This window comes from Talpa europaea (assembly GCF_964194135.1).
Source record: "Talpa europaea genome assembly, chromosome: 12".
Taxonomy (NCBI): Eukaryota; Metazoa; Chordata; class Mammalia; order Eulipotyphla; family Talpidae; genus Talpa; species Talpa europaea.
In genome coordinates, this window is record NC_140079.1 from 39,403,230 (window position 1) to 39,419,172 (window position 15,943).

Genomic DNA, 15,943 nt, shown 5'->3' on the forward strand with positions numbered 1-15,943 from the left:
ATGAATGAGAGGCTGGGAGGCCCAGGGTTGGTCCTGGGGCTCTTTGGAGGTTCTGCCAGGCCCTGCGGCATGTCCCACCCTGATGTCAGCACCCCTCCCTGCCCCCTACTCCCAGGAAACATGTTCCCCACCATTGGTGACGTCCACCTCGCGCCCTTCACGGATGAACAGCTCTACATGGAGCAGTTCACCAAGGCCAACTTCTGGTGAGTGTGCCCTGGGTGTCCTGCCCAGGCCCCACGCCTGCCTTCTCCGGGATGGCCCGCTTCTCTTTTTTTTCCCCTCATCCTCAGTAGGACCTGAAAGACTTGGGCTGGACAAGGGCCAGCTGGGAGAGAAGGCAGGCTGCCACACCTGTCTCTCCTGCTGCTGGTGACCTTGTCATGGGGGGGTCCGGGGCTTTCTGCAGGTACCAGCCATCCTTCCACGGAGTAGACCTGTCGGCCCTCCGAGGCGCCGCGGTGGATGAGTATTTCCGGCAGCCTGTGGTGGTGAGTGGGACACCCAGAGCACTATCGCAGTTAGCACTGGGCATGGCCCTCCTCTGGGCTGATGGGCTTCCCTGTTAGGCTTGTGCCAGCTGTGCAGCCCTGGGGTAGCCACTGTCTCGGGGCTCTGGCTTCTGCCTACACAGAGCTCTCTTGCAGAGATGTTAGGAATAAAGTAGCACAAAGTCTGTAGTGCTTGGCGCGCAGTAAGCATGCAGTACCTGTGAACTGTTACCAGTAAGTGGGTCCTTGGTGAACTGATTTTATTGATGGAGTGATTTTAATTATTGAGATATTTTAACTGATAAACCCATGCGTTCCCATTTCTCATCCCAACCAGTCTCCTTCCTATAGGCAAACAGTATTTCTTGTTTCCAGATGATTTCTTCTTAATGTTCATGTTCCAATACATGTTTTTAGACCTTTTTCTTCTCAAAATATAGTAGTCAACATATTGTTGTTTTGTCTTAAAATCTGTGATCAGAGGGCATAGACTGTATGATTTCAGTCCTTTGAAATTTGTTGAGAGTTGCTTTATGCCCAGTGTGTGGTCTCTTTCGACTTCTATGGTATGCACTCCAGCAAAATGTGTATTTTAAAATCACTGTTGAGTACAAGTGTTATATGGATGTCAATTAGGTCAAACTGTTAATTGTTCAAGTCTTCTGATTTTTTTCCTTTTTATTTAAAAATTAAAAAATTCTTAATTGAGGTAACACTGGCTTACAGTACTATATATTGTTTACAGGTATTACACCACACCCTTCGAAACACACGCACCACCAAGGCACCCACAGTTCTCCATCAGTCCATTGTACACCCTTCCCACTTTGCCTTCTCTCCCCATCTAGGGCCTCAATTCTACATCTACTGATTTTTTTTAAAAGATTCATTTATTTATTCATACAAGAACTGGGGTGTAAGTCAGAAGTGTGAGGGAATGAGAGGATTCAGCAGAGAGAGTGGGGAGCAGAATACACTGCTGAGGAGAGCAGCAGGTGAGACAGGAGAGGTCTGCTGCGCCCTGTGAGTAGCTCACAGGGGATAGAACTGGCCGGGGATAGAACTCATGCTGCAGTGGCTGCCAGTAGCTTGATAGCTCTGTGCCTTTAACCCCTGCATCATCAAGGAGGCCTTATATCTACTGATTTTTTATCTACTTTTCCTATCGATTGTAGACTTCTTTTCCCTTTTAGTTTTGAAAGGTTTTGCCTTATAATTTTTGACACCATGCTAATAATGCATACACATTTAGGATTATAAGATATTCCTCTTTTTTGATTAATTATTTTATCTCTAGTAGTACATGCTTTTACTTTCTCTTGAGTGGGTTGGCTACTCTGGCTTGCTTTTGTTCTTTGCACAGTAAATGATTATCCATTCTTCTATTTTGAATCATTTTGAGTTCTTATTACTTAAGGTTTGTCTCCTGTAAGCAGCATATTTGGTTTTATTAACCAGATTGAATTTTTTTTTTTTTTGTCTTTCAAGTAGAATGTTTTACCAGCACTTACCAGTAATTATTGGGTTTTATGCATATAAATCTATCATCTTACTGTTCTGTTTCTCTTGTTTCTTTTAACTCTTGCATTTTTTTTAAAGATTTATTTTTATTTGTTTATGCATACAAGAACTGGGGTGTAGGCCAGAGGTGCGGCAGGCAGGGTGGGTGAGAGGATTCACCAGAGACAGAGTAGGGAGATGAGCACGTGGACCTACTGAAATACACTGCTGAGGGGAGTAGCAGGTGAGACAGGAGAGGTCTGCTGCACCATGTGGGTCAGCTTCCTGGCTGGGGATCGAACTCAGGCCTCAGTGGCTGGCGATAGGGTCATAGTGCTGAGATTTTAACCCCTATGCCACCAGGGAGACTCTCTTGTCTTTTGTTTTAATTAGGTATATTTTACTACTGCTTTTCTCTTGTTTACTTTCACTAGTTATGGAGACTCTTGGGCAGCATCTCTTTAAACATTCTTTGTCCCATTCTCTCTCCCCCTGGGAGAAGATTATGTGTACACCAGACCTTTTCAACAAGTCTCAGGTGATTCTTACACTCTTCTATATTTTCCATCCTTTTTCTCTCAGTAGTTTCATTTTCTCCTGATCCATCTTATAGGCCTCTATTTCTAATCTGATTTCTTAATTTTAGTTCTGGAATTTCATTTTGTTTATCTTTTATTGTTTCAATTATCTGTGAAATTCTCCATTTTTCACCTTTATTTCTTGAACATGTTAATTTTAAGTGTCTGATCACTTTTTCATATCTGGGTAAGAGGTGAATGTGTTTATTCTCTTGATTTTTGATTCTCATACTTTGATCCTGTCTCTTTGTATGTCTGGTCATTAAATGTTAGAATGATAATTTTTAGAGAATCTGAATGATATTTTTCCTTTCAGGGGTTTATTTTCTCCAAGCAGTTAGCCATATGGACAAATCACATTGGTCCTATCAGACATTTGAGACATTTGAAGACTGCTTTTCAGTCTAAAACATTTGGCTGATCTAGTTCCTGGCTCCCGTATATGACAGCATTTCTCATACTTTTCAGTCTTAGGGCCCTTTTTTGTTCTCAAGAATGGGGGATCTGTAAGAATTTGTGTGTTGTATCTATTGATAGCTGTTAATATTACAAACCCAAAAAACTTTTAAATACAGGTTTATTAATTCATTTTAAAATAATAATCCATTATATCTTAACATAAAAAGCATTTTTTTAAAGATTTATTTATGCATACAAGAACTGGTATGCATAAATACCAGTGTAAGCCAGTGTAAGCCAGAGGTGGGGGTGGTTGTAAGCCAGAGGTGGGGGTGGGTGGGTGAGAGGATTCACCAGAGAGAGTGGGGAGCAGGAGGAGCTACTGAAATACACTGCTGAGGGGAGCAGCGGGCGAGGCAGGAGAGGTCTGCTATGCCATGTGGGTTGCTCCCTGGCCGGCCAGGGATTGAACTCATACTGCAGTGGCTGGTGATAACTTGATAGTGCTATCTTTAACCTTTGTGCCACTAGGGAGGCCCCCATAAAAAGCATTTTGATGAGAAAATGTTCCAAGAAAACCTTTCCAGTGAGAATAGTGGCATTTTTGATTTGCAGATTTCTTAAGTATGTAGCTTAATAGAAGACAGCTGAATTCTGCTTCTGCATTTAATGAATGAAAAAGGCAGAAATCATCTTAGTGCTATTATGAAAATAATTTTGACCTTGAAGTGTGTGCTGAAAGGGCCCATACTTTGAGAGCATTGCTTTTGGGTGGACCCTTACGAGGTCTCAGGGCCAGCCCAGTGTTTCACTGGTCCCCTTCCTTTACCTTAAGTTTTTGAGTCTCTTAGAAGCAGCTTTCTACTTGGTTTCTTGGCCTTACACCCCACCCCACACATAGCTTAGGAATCAGCAAATGCTGCAAATCACAAATAGAACACATCTTTCATTTCTGCATTTCCCTTTTCTTGAGCATCTTGGCCCCTTCAGAACTAGATATTTTCAATGTTGCTTCTATAGGCAGTCTGTGATTATTCATGTGAATTCATACATGCGTATATATATCTGTAGGTTCAACTCCCAGAAGTGAAAGTGCCAAGTCTTTAATGCAGTGTATAGTGGTCATGTTGAAAGCTTTAACCCAATTGCCCTCCATGGTGTTGCAGCAGTTCATCCTCCTGTTAGCACGTCTGACGAAGACATGCTGGCTTTAGCTGAATGGCTTAGAGGCTATGGCCAAAGGGATAGGGGCAGGGGCCTCCCTTTTCTCACTGACCCCTGCAGTGTAAGCCAGGTCACACCTGTGGTCTCTTCCAGGACACATTTGACATCCGGATCCTGATGGCCAAGTCTGTCAAGTACACAGTGAACTTCTTAGAAGCCAAAGAAGGAGATTTGCACAGGTATGGGCACCTGTCCCCTCCTTCTGGGCAGGTGGTTGGGGCCACCAGATGTCTCCCCTTCTTCCTGGCAGTCCCTATTTGGCTTTCCTAGCCACCACTGTCCTTTGCCTTCCAGGATAGAAATCCCATTCAAATTCCACATGCTGCATTCAGGGCTAGTTCATGGTCTGGCTTTCTGGTTTGACGTCGCTTTCATTGGCTCCATGTAAGTGCAATTGAACATGCTGCTCCCTGCCCTAGTCCTAACCCCAAGGAGCTCCCTGTGGCTCTAACCCCTAAGCCTAGGGGCCAGGAGGGCAGGACATGACTCCTCATTCCCCTGTCCCTTCCAAAAGGCAGGAAGAGCTGGCCTTCAAGAGCCTAGTTTTCTTCTTTCTGGGCGGGGGTATATGGGGGTGGTGTTCACCCTGTTCTGACTTGACTGGTCCTTTGTGGGACCTGGTTGGTATATCTCTTGGCACCTATGTGGCCATATATACCTGGGTGGCAGTCTGTCCCAGTGCCAGGGCCCTAGGGGACCCATCAGAAGGGACAGGCGCCTGGGGAGAGCTCAACATACACAGTAGTGGCTCCAGCTCAGTCAGTGTGTACTTGTCCCTGCTTGGCAGAATGACCGTGTGGCTGTCCACGGCCCCAACAGAGCCCTTGACTCACTGGTACCAGGTCCGGTGCCTGTTCCAGTCACCACTGTTTGCCAAGGCTGGGGACACGCTCTCAGGGACATGTCTGCTTATTGCCAACAAAAGGTACAAGGTGCCATCCAGGGCTTGGGGAGCTGGCAGGGGTCATCCACTCACTAATCTAATGGCTGCTCTCCCATCCTCCACAGACAGAGCTACGACATCAGTATTGTGGCCCAAGTAGACCAGACGGGCTCCAAGTCCAGTAACCTCCTGGATCTAAAAAACCCCTTCTTCAGGTAGGATGGGTCCTTGGTCGATGTGGGAGGTGCCTGCCTGGCTCGCAGCCCCTCGGCCCTGCCCACGGATCCATCTCTGCCACAGATACACAGGCACGACACCCTCACCCCCGCCGGGCTCCCATTACACGTCCCCCTCGGAGAACATGTGGAACACAGGCAGCACCTACAACCTCAGCAGTGGGATGGCTGTGGCAGGTGAGCAGACCCTAGTGGGTTTGGCGGTCAGACAGCAGGGCCATTTCCTGGTCACTCCTACCAGCACTCCCTGGCAAAGCTCCCCCAACAGGACCCTGTCCCTCACACCTGACATCTCCCTCTCTGGGCACAGGGATGCCAACAGCCTATGACCTGAGCAGTGTTATCGCCGGAGGCTCCAGTGTGGGCCACAACAACCTGATTCCTTTAGGTGAGTACCCCCCTGGGTCTGGGAGTGGTGGGTGGTGCCTAGGATGCCCTTGTGCTTGGGCCTTCTGTACCACCTTTGCCACCAGCACATTCTCTTCCTGGGGTCTCCGTTCCTCTCTGCCTCGCTCTGCCGCTGCACTGCCCTCCCCACGCCCCTGCCTGAGAGCGAAGTGTGAGCATCACTGAGACAAGGTGGCCAGGGCAGGCTGGGGGCGGTGACACCGTCTCCCTTCCTTCCTTCCTTCCTCCTGCTGCGCAGCCAACACGGGGATTGTCAATCACACCCACTCCCGGATGGGCTCCATAATGAGCACAGGGATTGTCCAAGGTAACACGGGCCGGGATGTGGGTCCTGCGGGTGTGTGTGTGCCCACCGCTGGGCCACCTGCCCTCTTGCCTGCTCTGTCTCTCTGTCTCTCTCTCTCTCTCTCTGACTCTGCTGTGGGTCCAGGTGGGCGAGGGGCCAAGGTTGGCCCCTCAGTGCCCATGCATTGTTCCACAGGGTCCTCAGGTGCCCAGGGCAGCAGTGGCGGTGGCTCAAGTGCCCACTACGCGGTCAACAGCCAGTTCACCATGGGTGGCCCCGCCATCTCCATGGCCTCACCCATGTCCATCCCAACCAACACCATGCACTATGGGAGCTAGGCCCTTGCAGCAGAACGGACTGACAGCACCAGGAAACCAAATGAAGACCCGCCCACCCCCCCTCTCTGCGGGCGGCTTTCACCCCTGTACTGGAGAAGCCCAAACACCGGTCACAGCCCTCTTTGCTATGGGAACTTGGACACTTTTTTACACGAACATTGCCGCCGCCGTCCCCAACCCCCACATCTTGGCCCTGAGCGTGTGTTGCTGCCATGTTTTACACAAGATCATATTGTGGGAGCCCCGTTCTCCTTCCTGCCCTACACCCCGACCTGGGTTTGACAGCTACCATAATGGGCGTGTGTGGGCCTGGTAGCTGCTACCCAATAGGGAGGGCAAAGGGGAACAGCTGCATCCACCTAGTCCTTCAGCGCCAGCCCCCCTGCCTGTCCCCAGTGGGCAAGCAGCCCTAACCAGGCAGGGCCTCCATTCAACTACCAGGCCTTGGTCACCATGGGCGTGACATGCTGCTTTTTTTAATTTTATTTTTTTACGAAAAAAAAAAAAAACAAAAACCAGTGTCAATCCACAGACCCTCTGAGAACCAGGCCGGCCGGGCCGAGCCAGCAGCCCCTCTCCCCCACTCAGAGGCTCAGTGCGGAGGGGCGGCCCTGCAAAGGCTTTGGGACTGGGGGTGGGCCAGGCCTCTGGAGTCCCAGGCCCCCCTCCCACCAAAGGGTTCACCTCACACTTGAATGTACAACCACCCGGCTGTCGGGAAGGCCCCCATCCTTGGCCCCTGCCTCTTGCTGCTGTCCTATCACTGAGCACTGCAGGTCTCCCTCCCACACCTGGAGCTAGAATGGGCCCTGCCGGCCTGGGCCTGAAGGGAAAAAGGGTCGTCATCAGCTGCCTGGGGCCCAACATAGAAACCTCAAGGATCTGTCCTGGAAGGCATCCTTTTCCCGTGTAGCTACATTAGGCCTGTGTATTCCCCTCCTATTTGTAGATGCTCCAGTCCCTACAACTATGATGGCATTTGGGTCCCTCCCCAGCCTGGGAACGGGCCTTGTGGGGACCTCTCCCTCAAGAAAAAACAAACAAGACAAAAACAGACACAAACCACCTAGAAACAAAATAAATAAGGAAATGTATGTTTCAGCACAGGCAATTTTCTTCTACTTCTGCTCCCTGTTTCTAATACCCCAAACTCAAATGTGGAGCACAGGCTAGGCCAAGGCCCTATTAATTGGGCACCCCGGGAGGGTGAGCACAGTTGAGGCTGAGGTAGCCCTTTTGCTCTCCCATGTGTTCCATCAGGGATAGCAGAAGGCCCAGCAGGCAGCCTGGAGCAGTCTGAGGCTGCATTGCCTGCCTGAGCCACACTAGAAGGTCCCTGCTCAGCTGTCCCTTTCCCGCATTTATATAAACTCTCAATCACCTTTGCATAGAAAATAAAAGTGTTTGCTTTGTAAGAAAAGTCTGGAAAGTAGCAGAATGATCTTGAAGTGTCAAAGGAGCCTTTAGTCATCATCTGTGGGGCAGGGCAAGCAGAGGTGTCTGCTCATGCAGGCCTGAAAGAAAGAAACTCCTTGGAGTGATCCCATGACCTCTCCCATGGGGAAGAGAGTCTGGAAACTCCCTCAGCCAGTTTGAAACAGTTTCTTACCTATAGGTGGTACCTTAGGTTGACATGGATCTTGGCAGAGTAGATGGTAGATGTATATCTGGAGACAGAGATGTAGCTTGGGGCGGAGGAGCCATGTTCTCTGTAGGCAGTGGCAGTGGCTGGAAGAAGTAAACCTGAACCGAAACCCCCCCCCCCACCCCACAAGGTCAGTGTCAGGGTCAGTGAGCCAAATCCCAACCCAAAGGCTCAGCCTGTGACCACCCAGAGCTGTACCTTACAGCCCATGGCCAGGAGGGCATGAAGCAGCACGATGGTGGAGAGGAGCACTGCAGCCACCAACCTGGTGTCCTCACGGACAACTGGCCAGAGGGCAAACACCAGGCTGGCAGCAGACAGGACCAGAGCAAGCACCCCAAAGAGCCACTGCAACCATGGGACGGGAATAAGCCACAGAACCTGAGGGAGACATGGGGACCAGGCTACTGAATTGTCCCTACAGCACCTGTAGGGACTACCTGTCACCAGTAGTCCCTGGGCCAAACTCACCACAGTGGGGATGAAGACAAAGAGAGAGTAGCCGTAGACACACACAGTTTCCAGGAAGGTGTAAGGGCCCATGCGCTCCTGAGTGCCCTGACGCCACCGCAGGAAACCCCACAGTGCCAATGGCACCAGCCATGCATAGCAGTAGATGGTGATGCCAGCCACGGTCACTGTGGATTAAGACAGGTAGTCACCCCTTGGAGTCTGTGGCACCGCCAGACCCGCCAGGTGCTGTGCTGAACCTCCTGTGCTTACCCTTGTGGAACTGAGGGCTGTAGTGGATGGACGGGTCCCTCCTCTGGGCCAATACCAGGGTGAGGTTACCAGTAATGGCCAAGACAAAGGCCAGGGTGGCGCAGATCCAGAAGGGACCTGTGGACCAGGTGTGGTTAGAGTCCCAAGCCCAGAGCTCCTAGGACAGATGGATCTGCTTCGTCAACAGCACTGAGATCGCCACCTCTACCCAAGCTCCGGGCTGGCTCCACCCACTCCATCTTGCTCTTATCACCTGGTGACTGAATCCCAAGCTAGTTCTCTGCACTCACTTTTCTGGGCCTTTCAGCAGCCTTTGGCGGGGCTGAGCTGCTCCTGGAAACACTCCCATGTGGCTCCCATGACTGCACTGTTGGCTTTGCTCTGAGCTCACTGGCAAATTCACTGGGCAATTCCCCAGCCCACTCTCCCATCTGCCTTCACCCCTGTGTGATTTCATCCAGCCTCAGGGCTCTTATGTCACCACTATGACAACAACTCACAAACACCTCAGGTACCCTATGCTCGACTTTGGACTTATATCCAATGTCTTCCTCACCACCTCCTACACTTCCTCTTTCCTCTCAACCTGCTTGGCTTTCCCATTAATAAATAGCAGATCTGTTCCTTGTAGTAGTGCGGGCAAAAAAAGCATGGCACCAACACTGGCTCTGCTCCTCCTGCCCCACAGCTAGCGTCAACAAATCCTACCAGCTCCACCTTCTAGATCCATTTCAGAATCCAACCACTCCTCTTTCCACCAGGACTAGGCCCCACCATTCCATACCTGGACCACAGTGGTCTCCCAGTTTCTGCCCTCACTGCTCCCCGACCCCAGGCACCAGAATAGCCACAGGCAGCATAAGAGCCCTTTAATTATAATCCTTTCTCATCAGTGTGGGAGGTCTGTGCAATGTCCCATGACATCTAAAACCACCTAGAAGCTCACTCTACTCCAATGACAATGCTGCCCTGCAGTTTGGGTATGTTTCCACCATAGGGCCTATACCCTTTCTGGAATGTCCTTCCTCTATTCACCCTTCACCCCAGTCCTGACACCAACAAGGCTTAGAGTGGCCGGTGTTCCATAACTAACCATGCAAAACACCCACTCTCCTCAAACCATTTGCTTCTCAGTATCTTGCTCCCTGCAATCTTTCATGTCTCTCTCTTCGTGGATAGAATGTTTAAGTTCCATGCTCTCTGTGACTGACTGCTTTGTTCTCAGCTGTCTACCAAGGTCTGGTACTCAGTTCACATTTGTTGAATGAATAATTGAGTAAGCAGAACACACGACTTCACTTACCATACAGGTCTGGCCGATTCCGCAGATGGTGTCGTACAAAGTTGTGGCCAGGTCGGGGTAGCATGGAGCCTTTGATTCGGTCCAGGACCTGAGGGCAGGGCCAAGCCAGCAAGGAAACCTGCCTGGGGCATCCCACCACCCAGAGGAAAGGCACCAACCTCCTCTGAAGACCTGAGATAATCGTTACCTGATGACTTTCCACTTCCTCTATTCACACTCTGCTGAGGGCTCAGCTTTTCCCCCTGGGTTTTTGATGGGCTCAAGCCCTTCTGAACCAGTTCCCACCACTCTCAAGGACTTACTGGGCTTGCCATCATCCTTCTTATTCCTCACAGCTTGGCTGCCCTGGGCAAACCTTGCTGCCTCTCCTCCCTACCCCAAGCTTCAATAAGGATAGTCAATGATTCCAGAGCATTCTCCATCTCTTCTCAACAACTCTGCAGTCCTGGTTTATGGTCCTCTCCCACCTTGGCCTGGGGTGTGCCATCCACATTCTACACTCCATGCTACATGTCCGCTCATTCTCCTCATTGTTCTCTAAACCCTCCAAGGACTCCCCCAGCATCCTCGGGATAAAACCCAAATAGCTCCTAAGGCCTTTTGTGATCTGGCTTCTGCCTACCTGTCCCCCACATACTCTCCAATGAGATCAAGGACAAGTAGCTACTGCAGCAGCTCATGTCTTCTCTCACTTTTGGTTCACTGCATGTGCTGTTTCCTCTGCCTGGAACATACTTATGCTTTCCTCCACTCAGCCTGACTAGATCTTCTTTATGTCTCAGCAAATTCCTCACCTCCTCAGGTAACACATATAACATGTTCCCAAGAAACCCAGCCCAGTCACGCTATAGTCGTTACAACGCACCACAATTATCTCTAACAGCCTGGGCTAAAACTCTTTTAATAGCTGGCCACATGGGTATGGCCAGCATCTTGCCCGGGACCAGTACACAGGAAGTGCTTGGTGAGCAGTGGCTGAACCCCAAGGGTGATTCCAAGCCCCATCACACCAGCTTCCCAAGACTGACCTGAGAGGTGTCCACATCAAAGAAACTCTGATAGTAGCCAAAGGTCCAGAATCCAGGCTGCTGCTGCTGCTCTTCCTGTAGGAGCTGCACAATGTGGGCTTTCAGTGCTTGCCCTCACCAACTGAGTCACGTGCCAGGCACAGGAAATATATGACTCACCGCAGTCTTGTCACTCTCCTCCTCGTTCTCAGCTCCATAGTTACCACCTGAGACCACAGTCACAGCCACATGGCCCTGTGGGGTCAGTTGATCACTTCTGCTTGTGGTGACAGCGTCAGGGCTCTCAGCCAACAGAGTAGTGGCTTCTTCAAACTCTATCAAGAAGGAATGTAGGTGACAGACATGTTTTGAGGTTCAATACAATTCGGTCTGCTCATCTGATGGCCACCTCTGAGCTCTGCCCAGCAAGGACTGACTTGGCAATTCTGGGGAGTGGGAAGGAGGTGTGTTCCCTCACTGCAGACATGAGACTGCAATTTAGGGCTGGTTCTGGAATTGGGTCAGGGCTGCAGTCGGGACTTTGCTTTGAGGTCTGAGTACACGGGTGGAAGGGGGTCGACTTAGAGAAGGGTCCGTCCTGTGTCAGGGCTCGGGGTCTCGGGTCACGGCCTACAGCTGACTTGGTTAGGTATGAGTTGGAATGTGGACGGAAGTTTTCCGCCAACGGCGGGGCTGGGAGTTGGGCGAGGTCTCAGGCACACTCACCATGGAAGGCCAGCTCGTCCACAGCTGCCATTGTCGCTCAAGGGCGTCACCGCATCCCACTGTAAGGACAGAGGCCAATCAGGGCCACCCCCAGCCTCCCTCAGCGCCCCTCCCGGAGTCTATCATTCAGTCTTGAGTCCCGCCAGGCTGCTAAAGGTAGACCACTCGCTGCCCTAGCCCACAGGTGCACCCCGCCCCCCACACCTGAGGCTACTTCAGTCGGCGTCGCGCAGCCTTTTGCGCCTGCGCGGCCCGCCCACCCACCACATCCCAGCTGGAACTAGACGCAATATCCGGTGCCGGTCCATTTCTATTCTTTTCCGAAGGGAAACTACTTCCGATGATAGAGCGCTTGCGCAAAAGAGACTCCCGGGCCTTTTACTTCACGTATTTGGCGTTTCCCGTCGGAGACCGGTCGCCCAGACGGAAGAGGATGGCGACGGCCGCCGTAAAGAGATTTTGGTCCCAAGCTTGGGGAGAGGCGGGTGACTCAGCGGCCGCGAAGCCGGGCGTGTGGGCGCGCTTTGGTGAGTAGCGAAGGAAAGTGACGGGATGGGTGGCCACAGGAGCCGGACCGTTCTCACCGTATTTCTCTCTCAGGCATCTGGGCCCGTGCCCTGCTCCGGGATTATGCTGAAGCCTGCAGGGATACTGCGGCGGCTGCGCGGGTCCGGCCTGGCCGTGCGGCTGTGTACGTGGGGCTGCTGGGTGGCGCGGCGGCCTGCTGCGCGCTAGCGCCGAGCGAGGCAGCCTTCGAGGAGGCGCTGCTCGACGCTTCCGGGACCCTTCTGCTGTTGGCTCCCGCCACGCGCAACCGTGACTCCGAAGCGTTCGTGCAGAGGTTGCTCTGGCTGCGGGGCCGTGGTCGCCTGCGCCATGTGAACTTGGGCCTAGGCTCACTAGTGTACGAGGCGCCCTTCGACGCTCAGGCCAGCCTTTATCAGGCCCGCTGCCGCTATTTGCAGCCCCGCTGGGCTGACTTCCCGGACAGGATCCTGGATGTGGGCTTCGTGGGCCGCTGGTGGGTACTGGCGGCCCGGATGCGCGACTGCGATATTAACGACGACGAGTTCTTACACCTGCCAGCACATTTGCGCGTCGTTGGACCCCACCAACTGCATTCTGAGGCCAACGAGCGGCTTTTCGAAGAGAAGTACAAGCCTGTGGTGCTCACCGACGATCAGGTGGACCAGGCTCTCTGGGAGGAGCAGGTCTTGCAGAAGGAGAAGAAGGACAGGCTCGTCCTGAGCCAAGCCGACTCACTTGTGCAGTCAGAGGAGATCCCAAGATGAAACCGAGTGAGGTCTGGGTCCCTGCCAGGTTCTGAGTCCCGGCAGACTCTTCACCCGGGATTGTGCAATTGGTGTTGAGTGTGCCTCAAATGCAGAATGACTGAAATCATTTATTTGTGGAGTGTTCTACCTGGGTGTTTACAAAGTCCTGGGGCCTTGCCCCACTCACCTTTTTAAGAGAGAAATTCAGTCTTTTTGGTCTAGGAGTTGGTGGAGGTGAGGGGACAGCACCGTATTTATCACTGCCAGAGCTAGTAATGAGCCTTACACATAAATAAGCATTCATCTAGCTTCACACTCCCACTGACTGAGGTATTACATTTGTCAGGTGACTCTCAAACTCTCATAAGATCTTTCAGGTTTTCTTTTTAAGTTTTGAGCTGAAATGTTTAACATCTCTTTAATTTTCATGACTAACATTTAATTTTTTTAAGTTTTATTTAGGTATAAGTATAGTCACAGAGGAAACTGGGAAAGTAAGACAGAAACATCCTGTGTACACTTGACCCATCTTGCTCCAAATAGTAACATTTTACATAAGCAATACCAAACCAGACGACTGATACTGATATGACTTTGGAATTTCAGGGAAACTTTGCAAAAACAGCCCGTTTTTAACATGTGTATTGATAGCAGTGTTAGAGTGACTTAAAGCGGAAAGAATTTTCTGATCTGAGTGTCTATATGGAAGCAAAGGTTCTGGTTATGTTACACCTAAGTAACCCTGAAAACAACACTATGGGAAGGAATATGTCACTGTGGATACATGGTACTTAAGTGAGAGGAATGAGATGACCTTTGTCACTTAGGTGTTCTTTGGCTAGTTAATAAAACCAGAAGCTGAAACAACCATCTTTGTTGTGATGTGTATTGCCATTCGTACTCTGTTTGCATTGGACACATGGTGATTTTCTATTCTTATTTTGGGGGCAGGGGAGCATCTTATAAATCAACATTTCCTGTTTTACAATGGAAAAAGGTTCAAGCATTTATTTTTTTCAAAGTCATGAGAGATTACCAACTCTGATTTAATCCTCAAACTTGTGATACTCTCTTCAATCGTAACAACAACCTGTTAGAAATGATTAAATATTACTATCACTGGCCAAAAATAAACCTTGAATATAAAAATAAATGGTTATAAAAAACCAAATGCAATGAGACAAAAGGCAAATGACACTAAATTGTAATCCTACATTGTTAATTTGCCAAAGACTGTGGACCTAAATCATCACCTCTCTGTTAAACAGATAACCAACTGCAGGGAAAGGTTTGAGACACGTTGGCATCAAAGTGAGACTTGTTCTTCACTGTGATCAGAAGTATTGAAAAGACTGCATATCTTTATTGTCTGAGGCTGTTTTGAACTGCCACTCAGATTTCAAGCCAGGTGTATCCTACGCAGACTTAGCTGTGACGCTCAGAACAGTGGTTGGCAACAACTGGCAATGTACTAGGAGCAATTTTGGGCTTTGTCATAGCCTGAAGAACACATGGCTTTGTCTTTGGCCAGAGGTTAAGCTTCTAGAGAAGCCCTATCATGTTTTTGCCCCCCATTCTAGTAGCTTCGGCTTCCAGGGTTTGTTGTAAGTTGTATGGACTGGAGTTGTTAGCTATGACGGGACCCAGGTGTACTTCATGCTCTACCACTAAAGTGTACGTAGGACCCCAGAGGGTGGGCCCAGGCTCTGTTTACTGCTGAGCTCTCAACATTCCACAGTGCTCAGTCCAGTGTGGGCCTCTGCAAGTGTAAGGTTTATTTTATTTTTTATAAATATTTATGCATACAAAAGCTGGGGTACAGGCCAGAGATGTGGGGGGTGAGAGGATTCACCAGAGGCAGAGTGGGGAACAACAGGCAGACTGAAATACACTGCTGAGGGGAGCAGCGGGCGAGCCAGGAGAGGTTTGCTTTGCCATGTGGGTTTCTCTTTGGCCGGCCGGGGATCTAACTCGCTGCAGAGGCTGTGGATTTCTTCAGAGTGCGGTGCTTAACCCCTTGCCTCACCAGGGAGGCCCCAGCTGTAAAATTTAAAGGAGGAGATGCTCTTGTGACTGGGAGCTGGTATGTCTCTGCTGGGGAGAGGAAGTGGACTGGGGTTAGCTCCTCAACCTTTGGCCAGTCGGGGGGAAGAGATGCTCAGGTCTCAGGCCTGTCAGTTACCAGAAACAGTCAAGAGGGTGCACTGTCTCCATTTCCCTAAGGGTAGTTGGCCCTGGGCTCCGGAGAAGTGGGCTTCAAAGTAGAGTTTGAATCAGGTTTCCCACTGGCTAGCTTTGAAGAGAAAGAAAAGGCATCTAAATTGGAAAGGTAGTAAAACTCACTCTGGATAACATACACAGATTTAAAAAAAAAAAAAAAAAACCCTAACTTAGAACATAAAGTATGAAATAAAATTGCAGGATACAAAATGAACACACATATAAATCTGCGCATCAGTCCTTTTTACACTGGCACCAAAAAGAATGGTGATAAATTTAAGCAAGGAGATGAAACACCTGTACCCTGAAAACTATTAAGACATCAAGGACCTCCCTGGTGGTGCAGGCGGTTGAGTGCCGCACTGTGAAGCTGTCTGCAGCCTCTGCAGCATGGGTTTGATCCCAGCCGGCCAGGGAAAAACCGACATGGCGTGGCAGACCTCTCCTGTCTTGCCTGCTGCTCCACTCAGCAGTGTATTTCAGTCAATCTGCCTGTTCTGTTTCCCGCTCTGTCTCCGGTAAATCCTCTCAACCCCCTGCACCTCTGGCCTGTACCCCAGTTCCTTTTTTTTTTTTTTTTTTAAAGATTTATTTATGTATACAAGAACTGGAGTACAGGCCAGATGTGCGGGAGGGTGAGAGGATTCACCAGAGACAAAGCGGGAAACAGAACAGGCAGACTGACTGAAATACATTGCTGAG

General features: G+C 50.2%; 3 protein-coding genes across 3 annotated transcripts in view; 2 read left to right on the forward strand and 1 right to left on the reverse strand.

Annotated features, from left to right (window-relative positions):
* CARM1 (coactivator associated arginine methyltransferase 1) overlaps positions 1-6,370 on the forward strand; it is a gene marked incomplete at its 5' end in the record, with an annotated part of 41,754 nt that extends 35,384 nt beyond the window's left edge. Inside the window, 10 exons of the mRNA XM_084249078.1 lie at positions 116-206; positions 410-491; positions 4,286-4,371; positions 4,487-4,576; positions 4,980-5,117; positions 5,201-5,290; positions 5,376-5,488; positions 5,622-5,699; positions 5,958-6,026; positions 6,201-6,370. Of these exons, the coding sequence (XP_084105204.1) occupies positions 116-206; positions 410-491; positions 4,286-4,371; positions 4,487-4,576; positions 4,980-5,117; positions 5,201-5,290; positions 5,376-5,488; positions 5,622-5,699; positions 5,958-6,026; positions 6,201-6,343 (980 nt within the window). The 3' untranslated portion in view covers positions 6,344-6,370. The remainder of the gene's footprint in view (positions 1-115; positions 207-409; positions 492-4,285; positions 4,372-4,486; positions 4,577-4,979; positions 5,118-5,200; positions 5,291-5,375; positions 5,489-5,621; positions 5,700-5,957; positions 6,027-6,200) is intronic.
* A 1,596-nt stretch (positions 6,371-7,966) lies between these two features.
* On the reverse strand, positions 7,967-11,778 carry YIPF2 (Yip1 domain family member 2; the record flags this gene model as incomplete). The annotated part of the gene is made up of 8 exons (XM_084249963.1): positions 7,967-8,086; positions 8,187-8,369; positions 8,460-8,626; positions 8,712-8,828; positions 10,015-10,102; positions 11,043-11,126; positions 11,202-11,356; positions 11,748-11,778. 8 exons carry the CDS (start codon positions 11,776-11,778, stop codon positions 7,967-7,969), a joined length of 945 nt encoding a protein of 314 aa, XP_084106089.1.
* A 290-nt stretch (positions 11,779-12,068) lies between these two features.
* Positions 12,069-13,039, forward strand: TIMM29 (translocase of inner mitochondrial membrane 29; the record flags this gene model as incomplete). Its single annotated transcript, XM_084250457.1, has 2 exons — positions 12,069-12,274; positions 12,348-13,039. The coding sequence occupies exons 1-2, from the start codon at positions 12,088-12,090 to the stop codon at positions 13,037-13,039; spliced, it is 879 nt and encodes a 292-aa protein (XP_084106583.1). The 5' UTR covers positions 12,069-12,087.
* Positions 13,040-15,943: the final 2,904 nt, after the last annotated feature.